This window comes from Aethalodelphis obliquidens, unplaced genomic scaffold (genome assembly GCF_003676395.1).
Source record: "Aethalodelphis obliquidens isolate GAN/ISIS:26980383/991018 unplaced genomic scaffold, ASM367639v1 scaffold1, whole genome shotgun sequence".
Classification (NCBI taxonomy): Eukaryota; Metazoa; Chordata; class Mammalia; order Artiodactyla; family Delphinidae; genus Aethalodelphis; species Aethalodelphis obliquidens.
This window is the reverse complement of record NW_020837945.1, coordinates 22,857,083-22,871,412: the sequence shown is the minus strand read 5'-3', so window position 1 is coordinate 22,871,412 and position 14,330 is coordinate 22,857,083. Positions and strand designations below refer to the sequence as shown.

The 14,330-nt window shown below is 33.0% G+C and overlaps 1 protein-coding gene across 4 annotated transcripts in view; it reads left to right on the top strand.

The window, feature by feature from the left end:
* The window catches only part of NCAM2 (neural cell adhesion molecule 2), a 491,548-nt gene that overhangs the window by 311,781 nt on the left and 165,437 nt on the right, over window positions 1-14,330 (top strand). For all 4 annotated transcript variants that reach the window (XM_027102098.1, XM_027102118.1, XM_027102127.1 and 1 more), the window contains one exon: window positions 11,415-11,532. In XM_027102098.1, the coding sequence (XP_026957899.1) occupies window positions 11,415-11,532 (118 nt within the window). The remainder of the gene's footprint in view (window positions 1-11,414; window positions 11,533-14,330) is intronic.

The window sequence follows — 14,330 nt, the reverse complement described above, 5'->3', positions numbered from 1 at the left end:
TGATGTTAAATAGGAGGGTTGAGTGAGGACTTCCTTACTTGTTCCCAATTTTAGAAAAAAAAGTATTCATTCTTTTACCTGAATGTTGCCTGTTAGCTGGAAATTTTTGGCAAGATATCTTTTATCAGGATAAAGAAGTCTTTTCCATTCATGGCTTGTGAAGGGTTTTTATCTTGAATGGATGTTGAATTTTGTCAAATGCTTTTTCAGCATCAATTAACATTGTTGAATAATTTTTCTTCTTTAAACTATTAATAAGTTGAATTATATTAATTGATTTTTCAGTATCATGCCCGTTTTACAATTCACAGAATAAACCCCACTTGATGGTGATGTATTTTTTTGTATGTGTATTGCAGAATTTTGTTTTCTAAAATTTCATTGAATACATTTGTGCTTACCTAAATGAGTGATATTGGTTTGTGTAGTTTTCTTTTCCTGTACTATCTTTGGTTAAGTTATCCTTATAATGCTGGCCTCATAAATGAGTCAAGAAATATTCCCTCCTCATGTTTTTTAAAAGAGATTGTGTAGAAATTGTATTATTTCTTTAACTTTTTGATAAAGTTCAGAGGATAAACGATCTGCTTCTATAGATTTTTTTTCAGAAGGATTTTAGCCACATATTACATTCTTTTAGTAGTTAAAGAACTATTTGAGTTACCTATTTCATCTTGAGTTAGTTTCACTAGTTTGTGATTTTCAAGGAAACGTCCCATTTCTTCAGCATTGTTGAATTTGTGTACATAGGCTTGTCTGTATTATTCATTTTTTAAAATTCTTTTACTGTATGTTGTATCTGTAGTGAAATACCTTCAATTCCTGATATTAGCAATCTGTGTTATTTCTCCTTTTATCCTGGTGAGTCTTGCTAGAGGTTTATTAATTGTATTGATCTTTGAAAGAATCTTCATTGGTTTCTTTGAATTCTCCCTTGTTTGTTTTTTGTTTTTTATTTTTCTGATATCTGTTCTTATTTGTAGTATTTTTTTCCTTCTGTTTGATATGGATTTATTGTGCTCTTCTTCTTCTAGTTTCTTAGATTGGAAGTCACAAAGAGTGATTGTGAATTCATCTAATTCTTGTTTCCGTTCTGTCAGTTTTTGCTTCATATACTTTTTTGTGAGATGAATGCACATGTAAAGATTGTCATTTTACTTCCTTTGGAAAATTGGCTCTTTTATCATTATGAAGTATTCCCCTTTATATCATGTAATTTTATTTGCTCTGAAATCTACTTTGTTTGATATTAACATAGCTCCTCCAACTTTCTTTGGATTGGTGTTTGAACGATATATATTTGTCCATTCTTTTACTTTTAATCTACCTATATTATTATATTTTAAATAGCTTCCTTATAGATAACATACAGTTGAGTTAATTACTTTATTAATTCTGATAGTATATATTTTTTAATTCATGAGATTAGACCATTTACATTTATCTTAGATCTGCAATTTTTGTTTTGATTTGTTTTCAGTTTATTCTTTCTGTTTTCTATCCTTCTATTTCCCCTTCTCTGCCTTCTCCTGGGTTTGTGAATATTTTTAGTGTTCTAATTTATTTTATCTATCATGTTTCTGTCTATACATTTTTCTTTTTTTTTGTGATTGTGCCTGCTATTGTGAATATGATGTGCCTCTTTAACTTAGAGCCAATGTTTTACCATTATAATTGGATTGTAAAAATTGTAGCACCATACAGATCCTTATACTCCTCTCTTCTTTATGTCTTAGTAGTCTTCTATATTACATCCGAATTTAGTGAAAACCTTGTAGGCAATGTTAAGCGCTTTTATTTCAATCATTAACTGTATTTTGAAGAACTCAAGGGGAGAATAGTCTATTATATTTACCTAGATATTTAACATCTCTCCTGCTCTTTCTTCATCCCTGAAGTCTGATGTTTCCTCTGATAGAATTTCTCTTTTGTCTGAAGAGGTCCCTTTAGCAATTGTTTCAGATCAGGTTTACTGGCAGACATTGTATTACTCATCCTTTTATCTGAGAACTATAATGTCTTTACCTTCATTTGTGAAAGATATCTTTGCTGAACACAGAACTTTATTTTGACAGATCTGTCTTTTTTGACACTTTAAAAATATCGTTTCACCTTCTTTTGGCCTGCATTTGTTTCTGATAAGAAATCCACAGTTATTTGAATTATTGTTGTACTATAAATAACACACTTTTGTGTTTGTATATCTTTAGTTTTTAGCAGTTTGATTATGCCATGCCTGCAGCATGAACGTCTTTGGACTTATCTGTTTGGGTTTCAAGGCTACAGCTGGTTTTGAATCTGTGTTTTCAAAATCTTGCCAATTTGGGAAGTTTTCAGACATTAGTTCTATAGATACATATACATAGGTATACATATACAAATGTAGATGCATACATTTTCTATGATGTTTATTTCTCCTTTCCTTCTTAGATTTGATGATATTTTGGTGTTGTCTCACAGGTTCCTGAAGCTCTGTTTTTTTTTTTTTTCTTTCTTTAATATTTTCTCCTTCTGTTTTGAAGATTGGACAATTGTTATTGGTAATTCATCAAGTTCAGAAACTCTTCCCTCTGTCATATCCATTTATCACACCCATGAATATCTTTGTTATTATAAATTTGGTTCTAATATTTATTCATTTATTCTTAATATACTGTGTGTCTTTACGGGAACTGTCTTTCCATTTATTCTGAGGTGGTTCACCCTTACCCTTTGGAAGATGTTTAAAATAATTACTTTAAAGTAGTTTTTAGATAATAAAGCATGTTTCAATATGTCATTGGCATTTAACACTAACATGAGATTTTCCTAGTTCTACATAGGCCAACATTTTTTAGATTATATCCTGGATTTTGAATACTATGAGATTCTGGGTTTTATTTCAGTTCTTTGGAGAATGTTGATACTTTTATTTTCGCAGGCAATCAATTGATTTAAATTCAGACCACTTACTATGACCAGCCTTCTGTGGTTTGTGGATTCAAAATCAGTTTCATTTTCAAAACTTTTGCACTAATTTTCAGATCTGTCTCACATATGAACCAATGGCCATTCCAGGACCTGTGGGGTAGGATGTCTCTTAGTTCAGTTCTCAACGTCTTTGTGCTGTTTAAGATTATATCCACACATTGATAGCTCAGGGCTGAGCTCAAGATTTCATAAATAACTTGATGTGGTTCCTTTTCCAAGCTCTTCCTACTATTTTTTTTTTTTTTTTTTGGCGGTACGTGGGCCTCTCACTGTTGTGGCCTCTCCCGTTGCAGAGTACAGGCTCCAGAAGCACAGGCTCAGTGGCCATGGCTCACGGGCCTAGCCGCTCTGTGGCATGTGGGATCTTCCCAGATCGGGGCATGAACCTGTGTCCCCTGCATTGGCAGGCGGACTCTCAACCACTGCGCCACCAGGAAAGCCCTCTTCCTACTCTTTTATCTCTCACCTTCTTACCTATTTTTGAGTCTTCATTTTTCAGTCCTATAATCAGAAAACTGGGGTTTATTTATCCTCTCTCTACGACCAATGTGCCCTGATTCAGGGTCAGTTAGCCAGAGGAAAGAGAAAGATAAAAGCAGTAGATATATTTGCTTTGCCATCTTGGGACCATAACTCTTCTGATTAAAGAGGAGGATGGTCCTGTCTCAGACAGACACTTACAAGCTCCCTCCCTGCTGCCATTGTCACTACCAGGAGACCTCTTTCCTGCTTGTTGTACCTGAACTAGAAGGCTTCTCTTGGACCTCTCTCAGGCCATGCTGATTCCCACTTCTGAGTTTTGGACTGCCTTCACTTCAGTCCAGGGATTCTGAAGAAAAAAAAAAAAATGTTCTCTGATAGATTGTCTCCTAGTATTTCAAATTCTGATATTTTTCAATTAGCAATATGCCTGCTACCATTTATATTTCAGAATCCTCAAACAGATTATCCATGCATGTTGTCTAAGTGTTACAGACGAATTGAGTGATAGAGACAAATGTAGAGGAATTTCTCCAATTTACCCAGAACTGGAACTCTGTAATATTATTTTTAATCTTATTGACATGTATGAGATCGGGATTTCTTCCTCATTTCTTAACTCTAAAGAATTATTAAAGACATTAACAGGAATGGTGTACAGCAGCTCTTTTTTTTTTTTAACATCTTTATTGGGGTATAATTGCTTTACAATGGTGTATTAGTTTCTGCTTTATAACAAAGTGAAGCAATTATACATATACATATGTTCCCATATCTCTTCCCTCTTGCATCATCCTCCCTCCCACCCTCCCTATCCCACCCCTCCAGGCGGTCACAAAGCACAGAGCTGATCTCCCTGTGCTATGCAGCTGCTTCCCACTAGCTATCTACCTTACGTTTGGTAGTGTATATATGTCCATGCCTTTCTCTTGCTTTGTCACAGCTCACCCTTCCCCCTCCCCATATCCTCAAGTCCGTTCTCCAGTAGGTCTGTGTCTGTATTCCTGTCTTACCCCTAGGTTCTTCATGACATTGTTTTTTCTTAAATTCCATATATATGTGTTACCATACGGTATTTTTCTTTCTCTTTCTGACTTACTTCACTCTGTATGACAGACTCTAGGTCTATCCACCTCATTACAAATAGCTCAATTTCACTTCTTTTTATGGCTGAGTAATATTCCATTGTATATATGTGCCACATCTTCTTTATCCATTCATCTGATGATGGGCACTTAGGTTGTTTCCATCTCTGGGCTAGTGTAAATAGAGCTGCAATGAACATTTTGGTACATGACTCTTTTTGAATTATGGTTTTCTCAGGGTATATGCCCAGTAGTGGGATTGCTGGGTCATATGTTAGTTCTATTTGTAGTTTTTTAAGGAACCTCCGTACTGTTCTCCATAGTGGCTGTACCAATTCACATTCCCACCAGCAGTGCAGGAGTGTTCCCTTGTTGTTGGAGGTTGTGCACCAGTCACTACCATCCATCCTCATAACTCTTTTCATCTTGCAAAACTGAAACTGTATACTCATTTAACAGTAACTCCCATTCACCTCTCCCTCCAGCCTCTAGCAACCACCATTCCACTTCCTGTATCTGTGTTTTTGACTACTCTAAGTGCACAATAAGTGGAATTATAGAGTATTTGTCTCTATGTGACCGATTTATTTCACTTAGCATAATGTCCTCAAGGTTCATTCATGTTGTAGATACACTACAACAAGTAGTTAGAATTTTCTTTTCTTTTTCGAGGCTGGATACTATGCCATTTTATGCATATACAAGATTTTGTTTATCCATTTATTAATCTATGGACATTTGTATTGCTTTCACTTTTTAAATATTATGGATAACGCTGCCATGAACATGGATGAGCAAATATCTCTTTGAGGTCTTGTTCAAAATCCTTTTGAGTATATACCCATAAATGAAATGGCTGGATCACATGGCAATTGTATTTTTAATTTTTTGAGGAACCACCATACTGTTTTCCATTTTCCATTTTACCAATAATGCAAAAAGTTCCAATTTCTCCACATCCTCACTAACGCTTGCTATTGTATTTTATTTTTTTAATAGTAGCCTTCCTATTAGATATGAGGTGGTATTTCACTGTAACTTTGACTTGTAGTTCCCTAAGGGTGCTGTTGAGGATCTTTTCATGTGCTTATCTGCCACTTGTGCATCTGCTTTGGATAAATGTCTATTTAAGTCCTCTTGCTCACTTTTGAATTGGGTTATGTATTTTTTTTGTTGCTGAATTTTAGGAGTTCATTATCTATTCTGGATGTCAATCCCTTATCAGATATACAATTTTTAAATATTTCCCCCATTCTGCATGTTGCCTTTTTACTCTCTTTTTTTGTTGTTGTCTACACCTTTGGTATCATATTGAAGAAAACATTGCAAAATCCAGTGTCATGAAGCTCTTGCCTTATATTTTTTCCTAAGAGTTTTATAGTTTGTAGGTCTGATTCTTTCTGAGTTAGTTTTTGTATAGTGTCCTCTTATAATCCTTTTCTATTCCTTTGGAATTGTTAACGTTGTTTTGTTTCTGATTTTAATAATTTGAGTTTTATCTTTTTAAATCTTAATCCATCTAGCTAAAGTTTTGTCAATTCTGTTGATCATTTTAATAAACCAACTTATAGTTTCATTAATTTTGTCTATTATTTTCTATTCTCAATTAAAAAAAATTGTTCTAATATTTATTATTAATTTTCTTCTGCTAGCTTGGGTTGTGTTTATTCTTTTATTCTAGTTCTTTATGTTAAGATTGATTTTTGACATAACATATGGGCTTTCTGGGGAATGTCCTACATGCTCTTGAGAAAATGTGTTTACTCTCTTTTTTTGGATAGAGTATGCTGTATATTCGTGAGAACTAATTGGTATATTGTGTTGTATAAGTCCTCTATTTTCTTACTTATCTTCTGTCTGGTCATTCAATGCATTATCGAGACTGTATTGTTGAAGTCTCCAACTATTATTGTAAGACTATTTCTTCCTTCAGTTATGTCAGTTTTTGCTTCATGTATTTTGATGGTCTACTATTAGGAGCATAAATATTTACAATTGTTATATTTTCTTGCTATATTGAAACATTTGTCAATATACAATGTTTTTTTCCTCTTATAAACTTCTTGATTCAAAGTCTATTTTGTCTATTCGTATAGTCACCCCTTCTCTTTTTTGGTTATTATATCTTTATCTTTTCACTTTCAATCTATTTGTGTCTTCATTATTGACAGTGAATCTCTTATAGATAGGACATAATTTTGTCATGTGTTTTTAGCGATTGTGCCAATCTCTGTTTGTTTATTGAAAAATTTAATCTATTTCCATTTAAAGTAATTATTGATAAGGAATGACTTACTTCTGTCATTTTGCTGTTTTTCTAAATGTCTTATAGATTTTCTTGTCTCTCATTTCCTACATTACTATCTTCTTTTTGTTTAGTCAATTTTTTGTAGTGGAACTTTAAAATTCTTTTCTCATTTCTTTTTGTGTATATTCTATACTCATTTTCTTTGTGGTTATTGGTGGTATTGCATTTAATGTCCTAAAGTTATAACACTCTATTTTAAATTTATACTAACTTAACTTTAATAAATATAAAAAACTCTGCTCCTTTAAAGCTTAACTCCATTCCTTTCAGTTGTTGATATCACAAAATTACATCTTTATGCATTTTGTGTCTCAAAACATGAACTGACAATTCTTTAAATTGCATTAGTCTCTTAAATTATGTAGAAACCAAAATCTGGAATTATAAAACATAGTTAAAATCATACTAATATCTTTTAAAAATATATATTAGTCTCAAATCACATAGAAAAAAATGCAGTTACAAACTGTTGTTACAGTAGTACTAGCTTTTTTATTGCCCATGTATTTACCTTTATTGAGCTCTTTATTTCTTTATATGGCTTTGAATTACTCTCTAGTGTCCTTTTATTTCATCTTGTAGGACTCCCTTGAGCATTTCTTGCAGGGCAGGTCTAGTTGTAACAAACTCCTCCAGCTTTTACTTATCTGAAATGTCTTAATTTCTCTCTCACTGTTGAAAGACAGTTTTCCAGGATATAGGTTTCTTGGTTGACAGTTTTTTTTTTTTTTTTCCTTTTAGCACTTTCAATATATCCACCCAATGTCATCTGTCCTCCAAAGTTTTTGATGCAAAATCTGCTGATAATTACTGAGGATCCCTTGTATGTGATGAGTCACTCTTCTCTTGCTGCTTTCCAAGATTTTCTCTTTGCCTTTGCCTTTTGAAAATTTCATTATAATGTGTCTTGGCCTGGTCCTCTTTGAATTCATCTTAGTTGTAGTTTGTTGAGCTTCTTGGATGTTTATATTCATAGCTAAACTTTTCAGCCATTATTTCTTCAAATATTCACTCTGTCCCTTTCTCTCTCACTTCCCTTCTGGGACTCCCACTGTGTGATTGTTGGTCTACGTGATTATGTCCCACTGGTCTTTTAGGCTGTATTCACTTTTCTTCAATCTTTTGTTTTTCTGTTTCTCAGATTCAAGAATTTTCATTGCCTTATTTTGTATTCACTGATTCTTTCTTCTGCTTACTCAGATTTGCTTGTGAATCCCTCTAATGAATTTTTCATTTCAGTGATTATAATTTTAAGATTCAGAATTTCTTTTTGGCTTTTTTTTAGGTTTTCTATATCTTTATAGGTATTTCCATTTTCTTCATATATTGTTTCCTTGAGTTTTTCCACTTCTTTCTTGAGTTCTTTGAGCATCTTTTAGACAGTTGTTTGAAAGTCTTTATCAAGCATATCTTCCCTTGGGTCTTTTTCAGGGACAGTTTCTATTGATTTAATTTTTCTTTTGAATGGGCCATACTTTCCTATTTCTTTGTATGCCTTGTGATATTTTTTTCTGAAAACTGGATATTTGAACATAATAAGTGCTTCCTATGGAAATCAGATTCTTTCTCAATCCCAGGGTTTACTGTTATTTATTATTATTATTATTATTATTGAAGGCTGTCTCTATGCCAAAGATCAGCCTGAGATGTAAATTTAAGGTATCCTCAGGTATTTTCTAAGCCTACACCTTTCCCTGGACATGCATGGTCACTTTCTAATATGTCCGTTATATGCAGTTGTTTTTGAATGTCCTAATCTTTAATGTCTGCCTCCCAAAATGGTAAAAAGAGAAAAATGAAGGGGGCACTAAAAGAATGAGAGTTCATTAAATCCCCTGGATCTCACCATTGTGGGAGGTATAACAACAATGGCCACTACCTCTTCATCTGCACCTTTGTGATCAAAAGCATCAGTCAGTGATCAGTGCACAGATCCTTGATATCTGAATGACAAAGTCCTTTTTGCCTATCCTGGCTTTCTTTGTGCAACCTACTCTAGGAACACGTGCACAGCTTCCTGCCTCAGATGGGGAGGGGGATAGGTAGCTGCCAGTGTACTAACAGCTGAAACTGACCAGTATTAACAACAGTTTATCTTCCATGTCTTTGCCTGGAAGTTGTAAGCATTCAATAGACTCCACAGTTTCAAGATAGTTACATTAGACAGATTCTGACAGTGCAGTTGCCATGTAGGTGTGGAGACAGATGCCTGGTACTTCCTACTCTGCTATCTTCCCCAAGTCCTCCTTATGTGAATGTCTAAGTGTCATGCAGCCTTAAAAGTAAAAACAAGAAAAGGTAATTATGAAAAGGCTGAGTCTTAAGATGAGCAGTCCTCTGCCAGTTAAAGGATCTACATGTGAATATATTTGATGATATACATTTAGGACAGATCTGAATAATCAATAAATTAGAAAAGAGTTGCTTTCCTGACAATGGTAGAGTGGAGTTTGTTATCCCTATCCTGAATAAATTTGTAGAAATTATTGGTATTTGTTAATCAGAACCATACAAGTATTTCATGGTTAATACCGTATTCTTTATCTTCCAAAAAACATTTGAAGGAAAGTGGGTGGAGAAAAAGACTGCAAGACACAGAAGACACATAGACTAGCTGGATTCCACTGTTGATGAAGGGGGGTTAAGATGTCAAGTTAGTGATGTCTTTGGTGCATAAGCAGCCAGTGAGGGGAATTATAACTTGAAGGTGAACCAAAGCTTCCATGTAAGTAAATTATGGAGCTACTTCTCTACGCATCCCCATGCTTCTTGAAGCTAAAATATAAAAACAGAAATTTACAAAGGATTGACTACTTAACGGGTACAGAACATAAATCTTGGTAAAGTTATTAAAACTGGACATTTCAGATATAGTCAAATGCCAAAAGTATTTTTAAAAAGATAAAATAGAGTAGATGCTGGTCTTGTGAGAAAAAAATAATCAGATGAAATATAATTGTTACCTCTTTTGAAATTATTTAATCCAACTCAACAGTGAGTTCAGAAGCAATAAGGTAATATATGTAAAAATGCTGTACAGTCGAAACAGTAGCTAGCAAACTGCCTGAACATCTTGACATCTGAACTAGTGAAAACCTCTGCAGATTTTGATGCTGTTTTTCTTCAGAATAGTTCTAGAATTACTCTTCAAAGTACCTCAAAGTATCTAAACATGTAATATTAATATTTTTCTACTAATCTACACTACAAGTAAGAACACATATGTCATTAGCAGAGTTAACATATCATAAAACAGAGATTAAGATTTGTTAATTCTTAGAGATTATCCAGCGTATACAGTTCACTTTATAGATAAGAAAATTATGATAAAGAATAAATAACTTGTTTAGGTTAGTAACAGTAACAGGACAAGAACTGGAGCATATGGCTCTCCATTTGAAAATGTTTCTATCTACATGAATACTATAGAATACTATAGTCAAATTTCAATGATTTAAAATGCAGAGTTAACATCTGAAAAAGAAAAGTCCATCCTACTGTAATACTAGTAATTATTATGTTACTTTACAGACAGCATGACATGTCATGCACCTTGTATCTAAATTCATAAAGGCAGAAACTTGATTAATTGTGCTTAATTACTAAGATACATATCAGTTCCTATCCCCACCATCAATTGTGATAATCAACATCAGTGTTGACCTGAATGCTATTGTAGAGATATTTAATTAAAATCACATTTCTAAATGTCTGTCTGGTCATGTTGTTTAGGATATGTAAAATCAAATATATTAAATAATTATAGGAATATCATTTCATCATATTCAATTGAAAAATCATAAAAGTGTACATTAAATAAAAATTTATGCTTTAGTTTGAAATTTTAGCTTCTGTTATGGATGTCATTGATTTGTTTATTGCAAACAGTGCATTTCAGTAACAGTTTCAACGTGTTCAAAATGTGCAACATATACAGTTTTTGCAATGTAATTAGTTGGAAATTGGGGAAGCTTAATTTTAAAATTGAATTGTTCATGAAAATCTATTTCATACTCTCTATGGATTAAGCAATTTCTCTTCATAAAATGTTCTATAGTTGTTTGAAGAAATTAAGTGTAGTTAATCAGAAAGAACATTATGGTTTGACACTTAATTTGAAAGCCCTGTCTTGAATGCTTGCTTATAGAAGTACATACATCGATGAGAACCTAAATAGGAAATCCATTTATGCTCCAAGTAGATCTCAGTATTTATGTAAGTCAGGGTGGTATTGTCTGTCTTTATGTAAGAAACAGTTCATAAAAGTGTGTGTATATGTAAATATATATATATATATATTTGCTAAAATGTCTAGTTTATTTTTAGTCTAGTTTAATAGATTAAAAATAGTAAAACAGAATTACAGTGAATTATCTAATTATTGTACATTAGAAGGCAGATCAGTGATTTTAGTCATTTTACTATGCAACCAAGTCAGTCCTCTTGATATAAGTGCAGAAGTTGTAAAGCTTAGCTTTAAAAGAAAAAAAAAAAACAACAGTAAAAATGTCCCAGTGGTGTTGGCAAAATGTTTTTCATCTCTATTTAATCTACATTCATCTGTTTTTCAGTGCCACCAGCAATCACAATGCCTCAGAAATCCTTTAATGCCACAGCAGAGAGAGGGGAGGAGATGACATTTTCCTGCAGAGCCTCTGGCTCTCCTGAGCCCACCATTTCCTGGTACAGGTAGGTTATGCACCCACATCCCTTTGGCTTGTGTCCATAGTCAGGCTTCCGGAAAAATATTTACAGTCTTATCATTCTGTCCAGAATGGAAACATTGTTTTTGAATTTCAGTTGAAAATGATTTTTGTTTTCAGTTAAGTTGGTTAAATTAACTTGTTAAAGAGAGCAACAGAATGATTTAATACAAGTCAAAGGCTGTGCTCATAGCCCTGGTCATTTTATCTAAAAGGCATGTTTCTGGCCAAAATGGGCCCAGGAGCCCTGTGACAAATTCATCCATTTTATTGTTCCTACTAGAGAGTACCCACAAGTGGGAATTCTAGTATGAATGGCACCACTGTTGTATGTGTACATAATTATATTTTATTAAATATAATTGTATATTTTATTTGTGTACCATATTATTACAGAAAAAGCTAGTTGTATAGAGTTAAATTTCAATAAATTTAATGTTATGTAACAAAATGTTCAAATGAATAAATTCTCTATTCTAAATCTATTGTTTTACAGTTGACTTTTATATTTTTTTTGAATTTTAAATGCTATTTGATTTCTATTAACATCAAACAGATAACAAAATATTCCACTCTTTTAGGTTGTGTCTCACACTGTTAAAAGGGAGACAATTAAAGTTTAAAAATGGACAGTTTTTAAATATGTATTAGTTATTAATTGAGGTTACTACTCAAGCAAATCTGTAAATATTTATAGAATCACTTCTATACTTCATAAATCATATACTATAAGAATAGTCACAAGAAAACAATTAGAAATTTATATTCAAATTGGCAAAAGTGTCCATAATAAGGATTAGGTTTAAAAAAAAAATTTAAGGAGAATAATTGAAATTCAAAACTATTTTTTATTACTTTCTGAACATTTACTGATACTATCTTCAAGTTTCAAATCTTTATCGCTTTAACATAGCAGGTAGCAATAAACAAGATATTTCTTCAGACAGGTGTTTCTAGAAGTTCTTTGCAGACAATAATTCCTTTCTGACTCACTGTTGGTATTTTTAAAGGGATTACACATCAAGCATTAACACATTCACCCCAGATAATTATCATGTATCTCAGAGACTTCTGGTTTCTAGTGTGTATCCTTAACAGTCAATATTAGATCTAATCACAGCAAGGAAAAGCTCCTGGATCATTCATTACAATGAATAAATATTGGTCTAGAGTCTTATCCTCATCATTTTATCTTTCCGGAGAGACTGACTTTCAATTTAGACTATTTTCTTAAAGTTTAACATTTGTTTAAAATTCTCATATGTAAGTGGAAATATAATTATCATACAGACTAGAATAAATCAGATTCAGAGGCTAATATAACTGAATAATTTAACTTCATGATTTTGCACCTCCATTTTTTCACATGGCATTAGCCTCATCGTTTGGATGGAATAAAATAATAATTATCCTAGTAGCTGGATATATAATATATAATGCGAGAATGGGAGTATGTGATAGTGTTCTTAACAGAGGTAAAATTGGTATCAGAGGGAAGTTTTCATTGTGACATATTTATCTGTAGATATAGACATGTTATCTTTGTGAAAAAAATTCCAAAAAGTATTAGGGCAGCAGTGCAGAGAGAAAAATCCAGACACTACCCATTGCATAGAGATAATATTTCCAAGAGGTATGAGTGAAACCAGTAAAGAAGGTAGTTGAAGACCAAACATTGAGGAAAAATAAGAAATTTTCACAAAGAGAACCAGGAAACCAAAGTGGGAGTAAAAGCAGAAACTCTTAATATCACTTTCTTCATTTCCATTCAAATGTTTCTTCTACTTCTGTTGAGAATACCATATGGATTTTTATTGTTAGCCCTTTAAATTGGTGAATTCCATTGATTTTCAAATGCTAAAACAACCTTGAGTTCCTTGGAATGAACTCACTTGTAATGTCTAATCTGATTTTAATCCCACCAGAGTATTTTTCTTCATTCTATTTTTTATGTCTATAAGTTTGATGGAGGCCTTTTTTCCTCTTCCATTTCTCTCTTACCATGCCCATATTTTAATTCCTTTAACATATAGAATATATTTTAATAGCTATTTTAATGGTCTTGTCTACTAGTTCTATCATCTGTATCGTTTCTGGATCTTTTTTATTGATTGATTTTTTTTTTCCTTGTTATAGGTCATATTTTCCTACCTATTTACTATCCTGTCAACTTTTTACTGGGTTTCAGACAAGGAGAATTTTATGTTTTGAGGTGTTGGATATTTTCATGTTCTTTTACTTTAGCTTTGAATGGAGTTAAGTTACATGGGGAAAGTTTGATCTTCTTGAGGTTGCTTTTAGGCTGTTTTAGGAGGATACAGAACAAGCTGCAGTCTAAGATTAACTTGGCTTCATTACTGAAGCAGTATTCTTGTAAGGAGGCAATTTAATGTGTTTAAATTTGTGTTTTAGGAGGTCTTTCTACTCTGGATGATAAGGATGCAAATTATTCCTGGTCTTTTATGAGCTCCTGGGATTGTTGTGCTTTATCTTTTCCAATGGTCCTTGCCTTACTCTTGGAAAATCTTACTGGAGTACACTCACTGATTAGTACTCAGTTAGAGATTGGTTGGAAACCTCTGCAGATCTCTGTAGTTCTCTTTCTTGTGCCTTCTTCTCACATTTTCTTACCTGGAAATTCTAGCCACTTTAACTTCTATCAACTGATAATTCTGTCTTCCAATTCAGATACACTGCCTGACTCTGTATGGGTTCTTCCTCTCTAAGGGGCAGCCTGGAAACTGCCTTCAGGTAGTAAACTATGGTAGTCCTCAGAGGTCACTG